This window comes from Macaca thibetana, chromosome 20, assembly GCF_024542745.1.
Source record: "Macaca thibetana thibetana isolate TM-01 chromosome 20, ASM2454274v1, whole genome shotgun sequence".
NCBI classification, from domain to species: Eukaryota; Metazoa; Chordata; class Mammalia; order Primates; family Cercopithecidae; genus Macaca; species Macaca thibetana.
Window position 1 is genome coordinate 64695207 of NC_065597.1, and position 15316 is coordinate 64710522.

The 15316-nt window shown below is 47.0% G+C and overlaps 1 protein-coding gene across 6 annotated transcripts in view; it reads right to left on the reverse strand.

Moving 5' to 3' along the window:
- The window catches only part of CLEC16A (C-type lectin domain containing 16A), a 238587-nt gene that overhangs the window by 111942 nt on the left and 111329 nt on the right, over positions 1–15316 (reverse strand). For all 6 annotated transcript variants that reach the window (XR_007722128.1, XM_050774232.1, XM_050774235.1 and 3 more), the window contains exon 18: positions 11792–11912. Coding sequence is in view for 5 of the 6 variants with exons in the window: in XM_050774232.1 (XP_050630189.1) it covers positions 11792–11912 (121 nt within the window). In the remaining variant the exon portion in view is untranslated. The remainder of the gene's footprint in view (positions 1–11791; positions 11913–15316) is intronic.

The following is a 15316-nucleotide window of genomic DNA, read 5'->3' on the forward strand; positions in this document are numbered from 1 at the left end:
GAGGATGAATTGTAATGACTGTTTCTATTACAAACACCTGGGTACACTTGGTGTAATGCTGAGTATTTCTGATGGATTTTTCTCTTTTACTCTACAGAATGGTCCTGAGGTAGGCACTATGAGACCCACTTTACACATGAGGAAGAAAGGCTCAGAGAGGTGAACTAATTTGTCCAACGTCACATAGCAGGAATTAAAACCCAGGCTTTTCTAAATCTGGAGCTCCAGTTCCTAAACATTACACTCCCCATCTATTAAATGTTGGATTTTCAAGGACCAGATTATCTCTCTCTTGTCCCTTCCTTTTTATTTTGAAGATTTTCAAACTCTGATAAAAGTTTAAAGAATAGTATAACAGGCCAGGTGTGGTGGCTCATACCTGTAATCCCAGCACACTGGGAAGCCAAGGCAAGAGGATCACTTGAGGCCGGGAGTTCGAGACCAGCCTGGGCAACATAGTGAGACTCTGTCTCACACACACACACACAAAAATAGGCAGGCATGGTGGCACATGCCTGTAGTCCCAGATACTCAGGAGGCTGAGGTGGGAGGATCGCTTGAGGCCAGGAGTTCGAGGCTGCAGTGAGCCAAGACTGTGCCACTGCACTCTAACCTGGGTGACACAATGAGATCCTATCTCAAAAAGAAACAACAGTGTAATAGACAAACATGTACCCTTCACCTTGATTCATCACTTGTTGACAGTGGGCTGTATTTATCTGCTCTCATTATACCCGCACACACACACAGTTTTACCTTCTGAATCAGTCCAACATTACAGGCATCAGACACTTTACCCCTACACACTTCAGCCCATACTTCCTAAGAACAAGAACATACTCCCACAGAACCACAATGGCATTATCACACTCAAGAAATGTAATATTAGCCAGGCCAGGGGTTTTGCCTATAGTCCCAACTACTCAGGAGGCTGAGGTAGGACTGCTTGAGCTCAGGAGTTCAAGAGCAGCCTGGGCGAAACCTCATCAAAAAAAAAAAAAAAAAAAAAAAAAAAAAAAATTCAGCCAGGTGTGGTGTTGCACATCTGTAGTCCCAGTTACTTGAGAGGCTGAGGTGGGAGGATCACTTGAGCCCAGGAGTTTCAGGTTGCAACACTGCACTCCAGCCTGTGTAACAGAGCAAGACCCCGTCTCTTAAAAAAAAAAAAAAAAAAAAAAAAAAAAAAAAAAAAAAAAAAAAAAAAGAAACGTAATATTGACCTCAATTATATCACTCAATGACAATCCATATGCAAATTTCTTCAGTTTGCAGAAAAATGTCCTTTAAGGCTACTTTCCCCCCTCAATCCAAGATCAATCCAGTCTGACAACTGTCATGTTTCTTTGTTTCAATTATCTAGAAACAGTACCCCTACCTTCCTCCCCCTCTTTTTTGGTCTTCCACAACATTTACATTCTTAAAAAACTCAGGTCAGCTGTCTTCTAGAATGTTCCACATTCTGGATTTGTTTTTCATTGTCTTTCTCATTTATGCCACTTTCTCATTTTCACTAGGATGAGAGGCACATGACAATGCCTGGGCCATCAGCAAAATAAGCCAACATAGAGAATTTTCCAGAACTGACAGATAGGACCACAAAACTAGTACTGGTTTTGCAAGAGAAACAAATCAATGAGCTCACATTTTCACGGACTGACAGTCAAACCACATACTTGCTTGGGGAGCTTCATAATACTTTTGCTGGAAACTAATCTCCAGGCAATCCGATGAAAATAGCTAGGGACTTACACTCTGCCTAAAAGCTCTTGTCTGCAAAGAAGTTGGGGTGTAGCATGCAGAATGCTAGGAAGTGGGACCCTGCAGAATCTTTATGATATTCATATTCATACGCAAATAAAGAATACACAAAGAGGGCGATGTGGTCAGGATTTCAAACATGGAGCAAGAATTTGGGGTATGGTTTTCGCATGTGAGCTTTGATGGGCCTCGTGGTGTCCTCCAGGTGTACTTGTTCTGGAGAACAAGTGGTTTGCAGGTTGGGGTTGGTGAGAAGGCACAGTCAGAGCAAAGACTTTGAGATGGGCACATGCCAGGTATGTTTGAAGAAGAGTAAGGAAGCAGAGACAGGGAGGTGATCAGGCTCAGGGGTAAAGGTCTCTGTTTTTTATTCAGACTGGGATGGGAGCCCACTTTGAACAAATGAATAATATGATCAGGCTTTTAGTTTAAAAGGAAGACAGTTCACGCTGCTGAGAATAAACTCTAGGGGACAAAGCAGAAGCTAGTGACTGGGCAAGAGACTACTGTAATAATTCAGATAAAAGATAATGGCACAGCTGGGTGCAATGACTCATGAAAGTAATCCCTGCACCTTGGGAGGCCAAGGTGAGAGGAATGGTTGAGCACAGGAGTTTGGGACCAGCCTGGGCAACACAGTGAGATTCCCATCTCTAGCTTTAAAAAAAAAAAAAAAAAAAAAGGCCAGGCACGATGGCTCACACCTGTAATCTCAGCATTTTGAGAGGCCAAGGTGGGCAGATCATGAGGTCAGGAGATCGAGACCATCCTGGCTAACATGGTGAAACCCCGTCTCCAGTAAAAACACAAAAAATTAGCTGGGTGTGGTGGCATGCACCTGTATGCCCTGCTACTTGGGAGGCTGAGGCAGGAGAATGATGTGAACCAGGGAGGCGGAGCTTGTAGTGAGTGGAGATCGCACCACTGCACTCCAGCCTGGGCAACAAAGTGAGACTCTGTCTCAAAAAAAAAAAAAAAGGATGGTGGCAGTTCAAACAAGGTGCTGGGAGAAGCTGGGAGAGATGGTAAGATCTTGACAATACAGTTGTCCCTCCATATCCATGGGGACTGGTTCCAGAACCCCGCAGAGGATACCAGAATCCACAGATGCTCAAGTCCTTGATATAAAACAGTATGGCATTTGCACATAACCTAAGCCCATCCTACCACATTCTTTAAACCATCTCTAGATTACTTATAATAACTCATACAATGAGATGGCTATGTAAATAGTTGTTATGCTGTACTGTTTTTAAAATTTGCTCATTTTGCATGGCTGTATTTTTTTGTTGTTGTTTTTTAAAAATATTTTCAGTCTAGGTATGGTGGCTCATGCCTGTAATCCTGGCACTTTGGAGGCTGAGGCAGGAGGATCGCTTAAGCTCAGGAATTTAAGACCAGCCTGGTCTCAAACATAGTGAGACTCTGTCTCTATAAAATATTTTTTAAAAAATTAGCTGGGCATGGTGGCACGCACCTGTGATCTCAGTTACTCAGGAGGCTGAGGCAGTAGGATTGCTTGAGCCTGGGAGTTGGAGGCTGCAGTGAGCTATGATTGCACCACTGCACTCTAACCTGGATGACAGAGTGAGAACGTGTATCAAAAAAAAAAAAAAAAAAAAAAAAAAAAAAAAAGTAGTAATAACAAAAGGCCAGACACAGTGACTCACGCCTATAATCCCAGTATTTTGGGAGGCCAAGGTGGGTGGATTGCTTGAGACCAGGAGTTTGAGACCAGCCTGGGCAACATAGAGAAACCCTGTCTCTACAAAAAATACAAAAACATAGCCGGGTATGGTGGTGCCTGCCTGTAGTCCCAGTTACTTGGGAAGCTGAGGTGGGAGAATCACCGGAGCCTGGGAAGTTGGGACTGTAGTGAGCCATGATTGCACCACTGTACTCCATCCTGGGCAACACAGTGAAACCCTGTCTCAAAATAAATCAATGGCCAGGCACAATGGCTCATGCCTGTAATCCCAGCACTTTGGGATACCAAGGCAGGCAGATTGCTTGAGGCCAGGAGTTTGAGACCAGCATGGCCAACATGGTGAAACCCTGTCTCTACTAAAAATAAAAAAAATTTAAAAAATAGCCGGGCGTGGTGGCATGCACCTGTAATCCCAGCTACTTGGGAGGCTGAGGCATGAGAATTGCTTGAACCTGGGGGACGGAGGTTACAGCAAGCCGAGATTGTGTCTCTGCACTCCAGCCCAGACGAAAGAGCGAAACTCCGTCTCAAAAAATCAATAAATTTTTAAAATTAAATAAAAATAGAAATGTTTTCAATCTGTGGTTGGTTGAGTCTTTGGATGCAGAACCTGAGAACACATAGCGCTGGCTGTATTTTGCAGTAGGAGCTGAATAGGTCTGCTGACCAAGTGGAAGTTGACTTTGAGAGAGAGAGGGGAGTCAGGGATGAGCCTGTGGTTTTTGCCACCGGCATGGAACTGCCACCAACTGAGTCTGGAAGCCTGCAGGGAGGCAGGTTTTTTGGGAAAGCTCATGCCTTGTGTTTGTGGTAACCAAGAAATGCTGAGCAGGTAGCTGAGTACACAGGTCCGGAGTTCAGCAGAGACTCTGGCAGCTGGGACACGGCTTCATCCCCATGAAGAGGAGCAACTAGCTGCTGCCTGTGGGGATGCAGATGCTGTGTGGACAGACTGTCACCGTCTCATATTCAAGGTGATAGCTAGGTTTTTACGATAAAATATCCTGGTTTTAAAATGTTAGCAACTAACGTAAAATTTGCTTGCAAATGCTTTACTGGCCATGAAGCTACATCTGTGGGTCCACCTGCCTGAGGACGAGCCGTTCGCAACCTCTATATCCACCTTATTGTTCTGCCTTACAATAATCCCGCAAAGATGGGCATCACTGCTCTCATTTAATTAATGAAGGAACTAAAGCACAGAGAGGGGAATAGATTTGTCCAAGGCCATATGGCTAGGAAGAAGCATGGCTGAGATTCAGTCTGCATTTGTCTGGGACCCAAGGCTTCCTCCATACCCTCAGCCTGACTTTTAAACAGGCAAGTCCTGGCCTGGAAACAGCCAGAAGGAGAGCAAAGGCAATGTCCACAGTGGCCTGCCTTGCCAGGAGGTGAATACAACCCAAATAGTTGGGTTGTTGTTTATAATTAGCTTCAAAGGTACCATGGTTTGGAGAACAAGCCGGATCCAACAGGATGGACCTTCGTGCAATAAAAGCCCCTGTATCTAGGCCACAGAGTGGACAGAGCAGCACTCAAGACAAGTCTCTGGAGCAAACCAGAGTGTGCAAGCCCGGTGTGGATGCCAGCTTGTGGACACCACTTCTGTAGTTCATGCCTCGAAGGTCTGGCCTCCCAATGGGGCTCCCTGCTGTAATGTTGCCCTGACCCATAAATCTCTTCCACGGAGGCCAGAGAGGGCCTTGTGAGTTACCAATCTGATCATATCAGCCAGGTAAGAACTTTTCTCACTGTTTTTAAAACAGAACCCTGAATGCTTGATACGCCCACAGGGCCTGCATGGCTTCCTACCCAGCCTTATCTTGCCGACCACCTTCACCCTCCCACTCCCCGACCCAGTGGCCCCACTGCCATCTCTCATCTTCCCCAAATCCCCATCGGCCCCAGGGCCTTCGCTTCTGTGCCACTTCTCGGCACCCATACCCCCTTGCAGCCCTCAAATGGGCCCTTCCCTTAGAAGCCTCTCTGACCTCCAGCCAGGTTAACCCCGTCACCTGCTCTTAGAACAGGAAACACGGTGGCCATCGGACTTTGATCTGTGCTGCCATGATTGGGGTTTGCCTTCCCCATAAGACTGTGAGCTGGGAAAGACAAAGACACTGGCTTTTACTAGAGTCATTGGTCTGTACTTGCTTTTTAAAAAAAAAAAAAAAAAAAATACTCACCACCACAACAACGAAAAACCCACTCTCCACTAAAGCACAGTATGTGGGTACACAGTTGCCACTACTGTTTCCTGGAAAGACTGGCCCTCGTTCTGAAATGATGTGCTACCTACTCAATATTAACAATATTAAAGGTAATAATAATGTCTTTTATGAAATGATGGTTCATAAATGCTTTTTTAAAAAAATGACTACTTGGTAAACAAACAAAACAAAAGTTGGCGATCTGTCCCCAAAAGCTTTGTTTTATTTTTGTTTTGATGATTTTCTGGGCTATGAAATCCTAAGGGCTGGGACCTATTGTTCTGTACTTATGAGTATTTTCCAGGCCCCCAGAGCCTGGGAAGTGTGTCCAAGCCTGGAAGAGTGCTCAGATCCAGTGTACAGAGGTCTGCTTATTCACAGATGTTTCTCTGCAGGTTTTGGGACTTCCCTTACACACCACGTGATCTAACACCCTGTCGTGAGGATCTTTCAAGGAAGAGCCAGCTAGGTTATGCCAGGCAAGAGTAAAAATGACCCAAAACTGCACAATGATTACGTCAGAAGTCTCAGACAACAAAGTATCATGCAGGCTACTAAACACAAGAGTTCTGAATCTACGAAGTAGCGAGGAGGCTTCCGGCCTGCCCCCCATCCCCTGGACATCCCGGCCGAGCTCCTTCACAGCACTTCTCATCTGGCCGCCCCACCAACCTCAGCACCTTCTGCTTGGAACCAGCTCCTCCTCCAGGATCAGCCCTGCTGATGACAGAATCACCATCCTCCCAGCCCCTGCCACCTGGACTGCCCCAAGCTCAGAACCTCAGAGTTAACCGAGCTCTCCAGCATCACCACTGCAAAGTGTCACAAAATGCTGTACCTAGACTGTCCCATCCCTCTTTGCCCATTAGCACTGACCCTGGCCCCTGCCACAGCCTCCTAAATGGCCTCTCTGCAATTCTGTCAGGCGCTGTTCTAGGCACAGCACAGATAATACTCATCTACTCCTCCCAGCAAGTCCTATTTCACAGCTGTGGAAACTGAAGCGCCAGGAGACTCAGTTCCCTTAAGGTAATATAGCTGGCAAGCAGAAAGCAGCAAAGCTGGGACTTCCATCCAGGCACAGTCTGGCCCCTGAGTCCATGCTCCTCACCACCCTGCTGCATGGCCTTTCTAGCCCCCGGTGCAACTGGAAGGCCCCTGCTGGGACCATCTGATCTGGCAGTGCCAGCTGTAGAAGTGTCCGTTTAAGACAGATGTCCCTGTGAGAAAGCCCTGGAGTTGAGACCTGGCTCTTCCCAGCCACTGACCCGCTCTTGCTACTTGTGTGCCGGCCACCCCAGTTTCGGTGAGGACCTTGGAACGTGGCATGCTCTCTCTCACCTCAGCCTCACCTCTGCCATCCTTAAAAGGCAGTCCTCATTTCCGTGCTTTCTCGTAGAAGCTTCTGATCCCTCCTGGCACAGCACCTCTTCAGAGAGGCCTTTCCTAACCAGCCCGTGAGGATTTTCTTCCCTGTTACTCTCTAGCATGGACTCTGCTTGTCACCTCTACAGAGCCATCCCAATCAGTCTGTGATCATGCATTTACTTAACTAACCTGTTAGTGGTCGCTCACTCCATCCTCCCCTCCCCCAACTGGAAACACCTCAAGAACAGAAGCGAAGTCTGGCTTTAGATCACTCTCACATCTCAGCTCCTAGCACTGTGCCTGGCATACAGCAGGTGCTCAATAAATAGCTGAATGCATGAGTGGGTCTTCATTGAATGGGCTTCACAAACGGCTTTTAGAAATCAGAATACAAGTTAGATACAAGCACCGCATGCTATGGCTGCAACTATGTGAATGTCAGGTGCCCACATGAATAGGCTGAAAGGAAACTGGACACTGAACACGCCTGGTTGCCAGGTGTCTCTTTGGGGTGTATGGATAATGGACAGATTTCTCCCCGACTATGGTTGCTCATGATATTTGGAAACAGGCAAGAATCTTTTAAGGAGGCCCTGAGGTCAATCCCAAGGAATCTGTGGTTTCTCCTCAAAGCTTACTTGTCCTTGGTCAGGAGGCACACTGGAGTGAGTGAGTGAGTCTCACAGCCTACAAGGGATACAGCTCCCTTCCTCCGGCCAAAGCAGCCAGAGCCATCTTTCTTAACTCTCAAAACAGTGCCATCATCCGAGCGATGACCTGAATGTCTCAGGATACTGTTCTCACAGTGTTGCTTAAGCAGAAAATGCCAGCCCCGTGGAGCCCAGCAGGATGAGTTTCAGCTTGTGCGTTCAGCAGCTGCAGCAGCGAAGTAGCCAGCTCCCACTCACTGAGCACCTACTAAGTGCCAAGCATGGCGCTGTGAGCTTTACACATTATCTCATTTGAGCTCCGTGGAAAGTCTTTTAGAACCATGTTTTCGTTTTGGTTTTATTTTTTTGAAAGAGGGTTCTCACTCTATCGCCCAGGCTGGAGTGCAGTGACACGATCAGGGTTCACTGCAGCCTCGACCTCCCAGGTTCAAGAGATCCTCCCACCTCAGCCCCTCAAGTATCTGGAACTACAGGTATCTGCCATCACGACTGGCTAATTTTTTTTTTGGATTTTAGTAGAGACAAGGTCTCGCTATGTTGCTCTGGCTGGTCTTGAACTCCTGAGCTCAAGTGATCTTCCCACCTCAGCCTCCCAAAGTGTTGAGATTACAGGTGTGAGTCACCACATTCAGCCCTAGAACCATTTCAAAGGTAAGGCTACTGAGCCTCACAGGCATGAAGACTCTGGGGAAGATTACAAAGCTGATTACTCCAATAATGCCAGCGGCTGCAAAATCAAATGTCAACAAGACAGGGTGGCAGCACACGGGTGAGCACAGGCCCTGTCTATAGGCCCCTGCACCCTGGCCTCCAGCCCAAAGCAGCAGCTGGGGCTGGGGAAGCACTCGGTTTGCAAATGGTGGCAACCAATTCTATTAAAAGGAACAATACAAAGTACTTCTCTGTTAGAGAGAGGTATTTCTAGATGTAATAATATGAAGTCTTCCATTTGCTTTAACACACTGTGTGGGTGGATGGTATATTTTAAATAGACAGATGGAAGGGCAGATAAAACAAAAATTAGCTAAATGGTAAAAGCTGTTGAAGCTGAGGGCTGGGTATATGGAGATTCATGATGCTATTTTCTCTAGAAATCGACTCTTTTTTCTAGTTCCTCCCCTCTTCCCTTCCCTCCCTTCCCCTTTCTTCCTCCAATCTCTCCCTCCCTTCAACTTCCTTCCACTTCCCTCCCTCCCTTCCTCCCTCTCTCTCTTCCTTCCCATCCCAGCCCCCCATCACTCCAGCAGATGTGGCACATGTGGCTGCCAGTTCCTGACCTCTGCCCTCTGCCACTTTCCTCTCTAGTGAAAAACAAAACGGACTTCACTTGAAGTGTGACCAGTTTGCCTCTTTCCTGAGTGGTGGCCACTTCTTTGATGGTCCCCATGAGCAGCCACCTTTTATGCCAGAGTTCGGCTGTCACACCCAGCCGAGAGACCTGCTGCTGGTCAGCAAGCACTTATGGTGGCTTCTGGGGAATATCCTTCATGCTGTCATTTCTCACTGAAGTGTGACAAAGGCAGTGAATACGCTTTATGCCACTTCTTCCTGCTGTGTGGAGACAGCACTCCTTTAAGCCTACCAGACCACATTGAGTCAGGTAAACAGTGAGCAGTCCCCAACATTTCTCCCTGAGTCAGCTTTCTCAAGTTCATCAGGGAGACAAAAACATGCCCAGCTTCCAGCCATGCAGCAAGCAAGAATGGCTTCACCTGTCCTTCACCTCTATTTTGTATACACAGAAGGCATTTGGTCAGATTGCAGAGTAGGGTGATTTTCCCCCTCAAAGGAAGGTGAGGAGAAGCTCCAGCATTTACAATCCCTCCCTCAAAACAAAACAAAACAAAAAAACAAAAACAAACAAACCAACAACACAGGCATATCTTATTCTAGCACCATGTGCTTCCATAATCCCTAGTATTTTCTGAATGTCACCCCTCTTAGCAAAAGACATAATTTGCAATCAGGCTGGGCAAAGACAAACAGCCATTACTTTCTTAATGGCCAACTACCCAAAAAGGCTCAGTTAAGTGATCTCAACTAGCAATCTAATCAATTAAAATTGGTAAATGAAAAACTTTTAACCTTTACTCCAGCAGGCCATTCCTAGGGGGAGGAGGGAAGGAATGTGAATTCCCAGCATAAAATTTAATTCCATTTCAAGGGTGCAAACATTTTTGCTGCCCTGATGAAGTGCCCCCTCCCCACCCCCACACCTCACCCAAAGCAAGCTCTTTCTCTCCTTGAATCAAATCAGAGAAAGACTGGTTATGATTCTTTGCAGTCAACTTGATCAATTTAAACCCTTAGAGAAATCCCTGTGGTCATTTCTCAAGAGTGAAAGAGCCAAAGGAGATGGGCAGCGGGCAGAGAGGCGTCACAGCTGCTTTATTCTTCCAAGAAAGGGAAAGATAAAACGTAAACAAGAAGGCCAGAAAAAGACACTAGACAACCAGGTAACACACAATACGCATTCACTGAGAACCTCTACGTGTCAGGCAGCATGCTATGCTCCTCACACGCATGACCTCCTGCAATACTGACTACAGTTTGCTGAGTACAGTTACACGGTAGGCACTATGCTTGGTCATGTGATATTTCGTATTCTATTTCATTCAATCCTGAAAACAATTCTGTACTTTAAGAAAGACCGTCTCATTCTACAGGAGAGGAAATGGAGGCTGTGGGGGTCTAGTCATTTGTTCAAGGGAATACAAAGCAGGGTCTAGATCACAACTCTATAGTTTTGTCAAAACTCATTGAATTATACACTAACACTTGGGGAATTTTTTTGTATGTAAATTATACCTTAATAAAGCTGATTTAAAACAGCAACAACAATGCTACAGAGAGTGGCCCTGTGCTGTTTCTGCCCACCCAGCCACCATCCCTTCTTTGCTGATTTTCCTTTGAGGGCCGCCTCTTCCCTCTCTCAGGTGATGGGGTTCAAAAATAACTGGCCCTCCCTCCCAGGTCCAGGGCTGGGCATGCAACCCCAGCTTAGACAATCAGTGAGTCACATTCCTCTGACCACTGACTGGTTCAGGGATGGTCATGTGGCCCAAGCTAGGCTAATAACAGCTCTACCCAGACTTTTAGAGAATTAAAGGGAAAGAGAAGCTCTCTTTCCATCAGATTGGCTGAACAAATCTTGGGGCTGCTGATGGCCATCTTGTCACTACCTGGGAGAGCCCTCCTGAGGATGAACAGAGGAAAGCAGAGTTGAGAGATGGACAAGGGCAGCTTCCTGAGGACACTGTCTGAGCACCTGGATCCAGCCATGCCTGAAGGTAGCTTACTCCTGGACTTCCCAGTGACATCAGTCAATTTCCCTCTCTTTTCCTGAAGCCAGCTTAAGTTGGATTTTCTGTCTCTCATAACCAAAGACTCCTAATATACCACAATGCCCTTAAGAAACAGAAAACCATGCTGCTCATTAGAGTGCCTGTGCCCTGTAGCAAATGGAGGAAAGAGAAAGCTATACAAATACGAGAGGGGTTCCAGGAACATGGTCAGGCTTTATGCCCATTGTCTCCTTTAAAGGTCAGCCTCATGCTGCAGATGAGAACAATGAGGCACTACACAACAGAACAAGTAGCTCAAGGTTACGGGCTGAGCACATGGTTCTCCAGCCTCCAAAACCTTCATCCTTACCTAAACACAGGTGATTTGCTTTTTACAAGTTTCTTTCTTTAGCAGCAGAACACTTTTATCATTGGAATCATACAGAAAATGCTTAATATATAAAACCAACCAAACTGATGCCACTATGTTTATAGGGAGGGCAGGAACCCTGGAGTTTGTTCACCCTTGCTTGAGCCCCCAGTTGCTCTGCAGATACTTTTTAGAGAACCAGCTGGTTGTGAAAGCAGAACCCTCAAACTGACCCCAGAGAACCCAGGGGCCTTTTCCTCAAAACCTGCATGGGACATGCACACCGCTGGCTCAAGGTCACAGCTCACAGTACAGAATGCAGGTTGCACACTGACCCTCCCAGTGGCATGTGAATCAGCAGAGTGGTGTCCCGTGTCCCATGTACCCCAGCCCCCTGCTGTGACTCAGAGCAGCCAACTCACTCAGATCCAGGACATCATCAGTCTTGATCAGGTCCTCCTCCCGGGTCAGCGGCAACTGTGTCTCCGGCTCCCCTCGCAATTGCAGTGACAGAGAACGCAGCATGAAGAATACCCGGATGGCCTGGACCAACAGTTAAGAGAGCAGAGAAGAGTGAGACTGCAGAGTCTTTTTAGCGAGATGCCCTACATCAAGAAATGACACAACGACTCTCTATTAAAAAAAAAAAAGAAAGAAGCACGATAAAGCCCACCTCTTTGGGTGTTGTGATCCTGGTACTTCCTTTTATAACAAAACAAACAAAAAAAAATTCAAAGGCGGAGTAACCTGTTTTCAGTTATCCACAGGTTCAGGTTTGGGTTACTTTACCTGAACTGAGCACCTATCATCTGCCAGGACCTTGTCCCCAAGTATCAGGTGACCTTCATAATAGCCCTGCCCAGCAGTCAGCCCCATTTCACACACCAGGCAACTGAGACCTAAGAAGGTGAAGTGACCTGCCCCAGGCCATGCTTCCAGCAAGGGCTAGACCCTAAGTCTGTCCCAACCAAACCAGCATGGGCTCTGGAAAACCCAATCACTCCAAAAGCATTTCAAGGTTCTACCTACTGAATATGGGGGTGGGGCAGACAGAAGAGGGTGAAATGAAATGCCTGTGGGCTGCAGGGCCTGAGACCGGAGGAAAATCCTACCCCCGGGTGAGTCTCTTCAACTCCGGGTCCCTTAGTCTTACAACAGTGAGTGTGCTGCAGTGACCTTGGTTCCGTGAATACCCCTCAGGCTTTCCCAGCCAGCAGAACAGGGGCAGAGACGATCCACCAGCACAGGGATTCCTGGCCCATGGAAGTGGTGTCTGGTCAGAATTGTGTGGCCACCAGGTACTTTCAAGGAGCAGAAACAAAGCAGAGTCCCAGCAGCCGGAGGAGTGTGTGCAGAAAGCAGCCTCCAGCCCCCAAACAGGCTTGCCCACCAGCCAGAGCCTGGAAGCAGAGGGGCAGTCCACAGAAGAGGCCACCTGCAAGCCTCTCCCCGTGATGCACAGCTGCTGGGCCTGACTGAGGGTGCAGTGCCCGATGGGGACAGCTCCAGAGTCAGACACTCGAGGTCTACATCGGATTCCCAGCTGCACTAGGTTGGGCAAGTCCAGTCCCCTGACTTCTGTGAGCTTCCTGTTCCTCATCTGTAAAATGGGCATGATAGCTCGCAGGCCTGCTAGGAGGTTCTGAGATAACGCAGGAGGGAAATCAGCCAGCACAGTAGGGTGGCGGGGACAAACCGCTGTCACCACTACGGAGCTGCAAAGGTGAATCCCAGTGCACCTTTGGGTCTTCTTGTTCATGGCTCGGAGGGCTGCAGTGTGGACCTAGGTGAGGGGAGGTGGCCTCCATACAGCAGTGGGCCTCCCAAAACTGGAAAGGGGCCAAATTACTGTCTGAAAAGAGGCGCACTCACACTGCCTCCTCATACCCCAGGCAACGAGGAGCTAGTCAGCCTGCCTGCTTACACCCAGTGCTGCTTTGGGCCCTAACCAGTGGGAGACTTTGGAACAATTTCCTAATGTTGAAACTGGAAGAGCAATCCTATCTCCTGGCCCTATGCTAAGGCAGCGCAGTCCTCTGTAAACTATAAACCACTGGAGAAAGATCAGCTCTTATGTTACAATGATGATGGTCGTGGTGGTAGCATTCATATCTGACTGTTAACAGTTTTTAAAAGTACAGTCTTCGTAAAGACATCTGTAACAATCAGAAGAAAAAGAAGTGTAGTTCCATTAAAAAATTCAAAAGAACTTCTATTAAGCAACTATGGGGTGGCAAGAACTGTGGGCACCTTATTGTAACTTGAAGAGTTTATGGAGGAAGAAACAGAGCTGAGAGGGGCAGAGTTATTTCAGCTCACACATCTGCTAAGTGGCTGAGCTGGGTGTGAACTCAGGAACGTATGACACGTGTCACTTAACCAAGTGCACCAGGAAACTTAAACATCCAAGGCAGCCCAAGTACAGAAAGCCCAAGACGTGGGTGGTCACTTGAAATATTTGGCAGCTTGAGCTCTCAGATAAGGAGTCATTACCACGGAGTCATGACCACGAGGATGAGGAAGAAAGGAAAAGGCCCATGACATCCAGGTCCAAGTCAAGGAGACGCTCATTTCTGTGCCCAAACCCCCGCTTCTCTCAGGGTTCTGAAGGCAAATAACTCACGCAGGACCAGAGCGGGTTGGCTGAGAAAACAGAAACATGTGGCTTTCTGCAGCCCATCACTCTGAAAAACTGTAACCTTCCAATAAATACTTTAAAAGTTCAGAATTTGGCTCCCAATATAGGCCAATATCTGCTTTTGCCCTGCAAACAACACATGGATAACAATCGTCATCATAAACATAAAATAGAATATAAAACACACACAGTCGGCTCTCTGTATCCACGGGTTCCATATCTGTGGATTCAACCAACTGTAGATCAAAAATACTAAAAAAAAAAAAAAAAAAAAGTTGCATCTGTACTCAACTTGTACAGATTTTTTTCCTTATTATTCCCTAATCAATACAGTATAACAAACTATTTACATAGCATTTACATTGTACTCTGTATTATAAGTAATCTAGAGATGATTTAAAGTCTACAGGAGAATGTGTATAGGTTATATGCAAACACTATGCTGTTTATATAAGGGACTTCTGCATCTGTGGATTTTGGTATCCTTGAGGGAGTCCTAGAACCAATTCCCCAAGGATACCGAGGGACGACTGTACAATAAAATCCCTCAATGTTTTTCCTGGTTCCTGCCCCAACTCCTGAGAGAAGGAAGGACACATGAGAAGCCATGCCCATGAACGTGAGGAGGGGCGATTCCCACAGGGCAGGGAGCTCCACTCGAGGCAAAACCTGGGCTCCCGTTGGGGCAGGGCGGTTATAAGGGCCTGGTAGGCACACTGGGCAGCCCCACAACTCTGTGAATTCACAAAAGAAAGCTAAACTATGAGCATAAGAGCCATAAAATTCACCCCACCACCCCCAAAACAATAAACACTCTCTGATTCCCCATGGCCTGCCGGGTACTACGCCAGCTGTACAGTGTCGTCTCATTCAAGCCTTTTAATGACCCTGTGTGGTTCCTATTTTACAGATGGGGAAACCAAAGCCGAGCAATGACAGGCAGCCTGCCCCAGGTCACTCAGTGAATAACTGGATTCCAAGCTCTGTGTTCCTGCAACCACACTCCTTGACCTCCAAAAGATTTAAGGCTTGGGACCCGGGGTTTTATTGAGTGCTTTTCTTCGCTAAATAAAGATGCAAATTTAAAACTATTATTAAAAAGGAAAAAGAAATTATTATTCTTTCAGATTCTTCCATAGAATATCAGGAAAGACGGACCCAGGAAGAACAGGCTAGACTGTGAAAAGGATGACAGCTGACCAAGCTAAAATAGAAAGAGATGTCTCCAGTTTCTTTGCTTCAGTGAGTCTGGAAGCAAACTCTGGCAAACTCACAGTCTCCGGGGAATCAGTCCAGTGAGCAGGGGAAG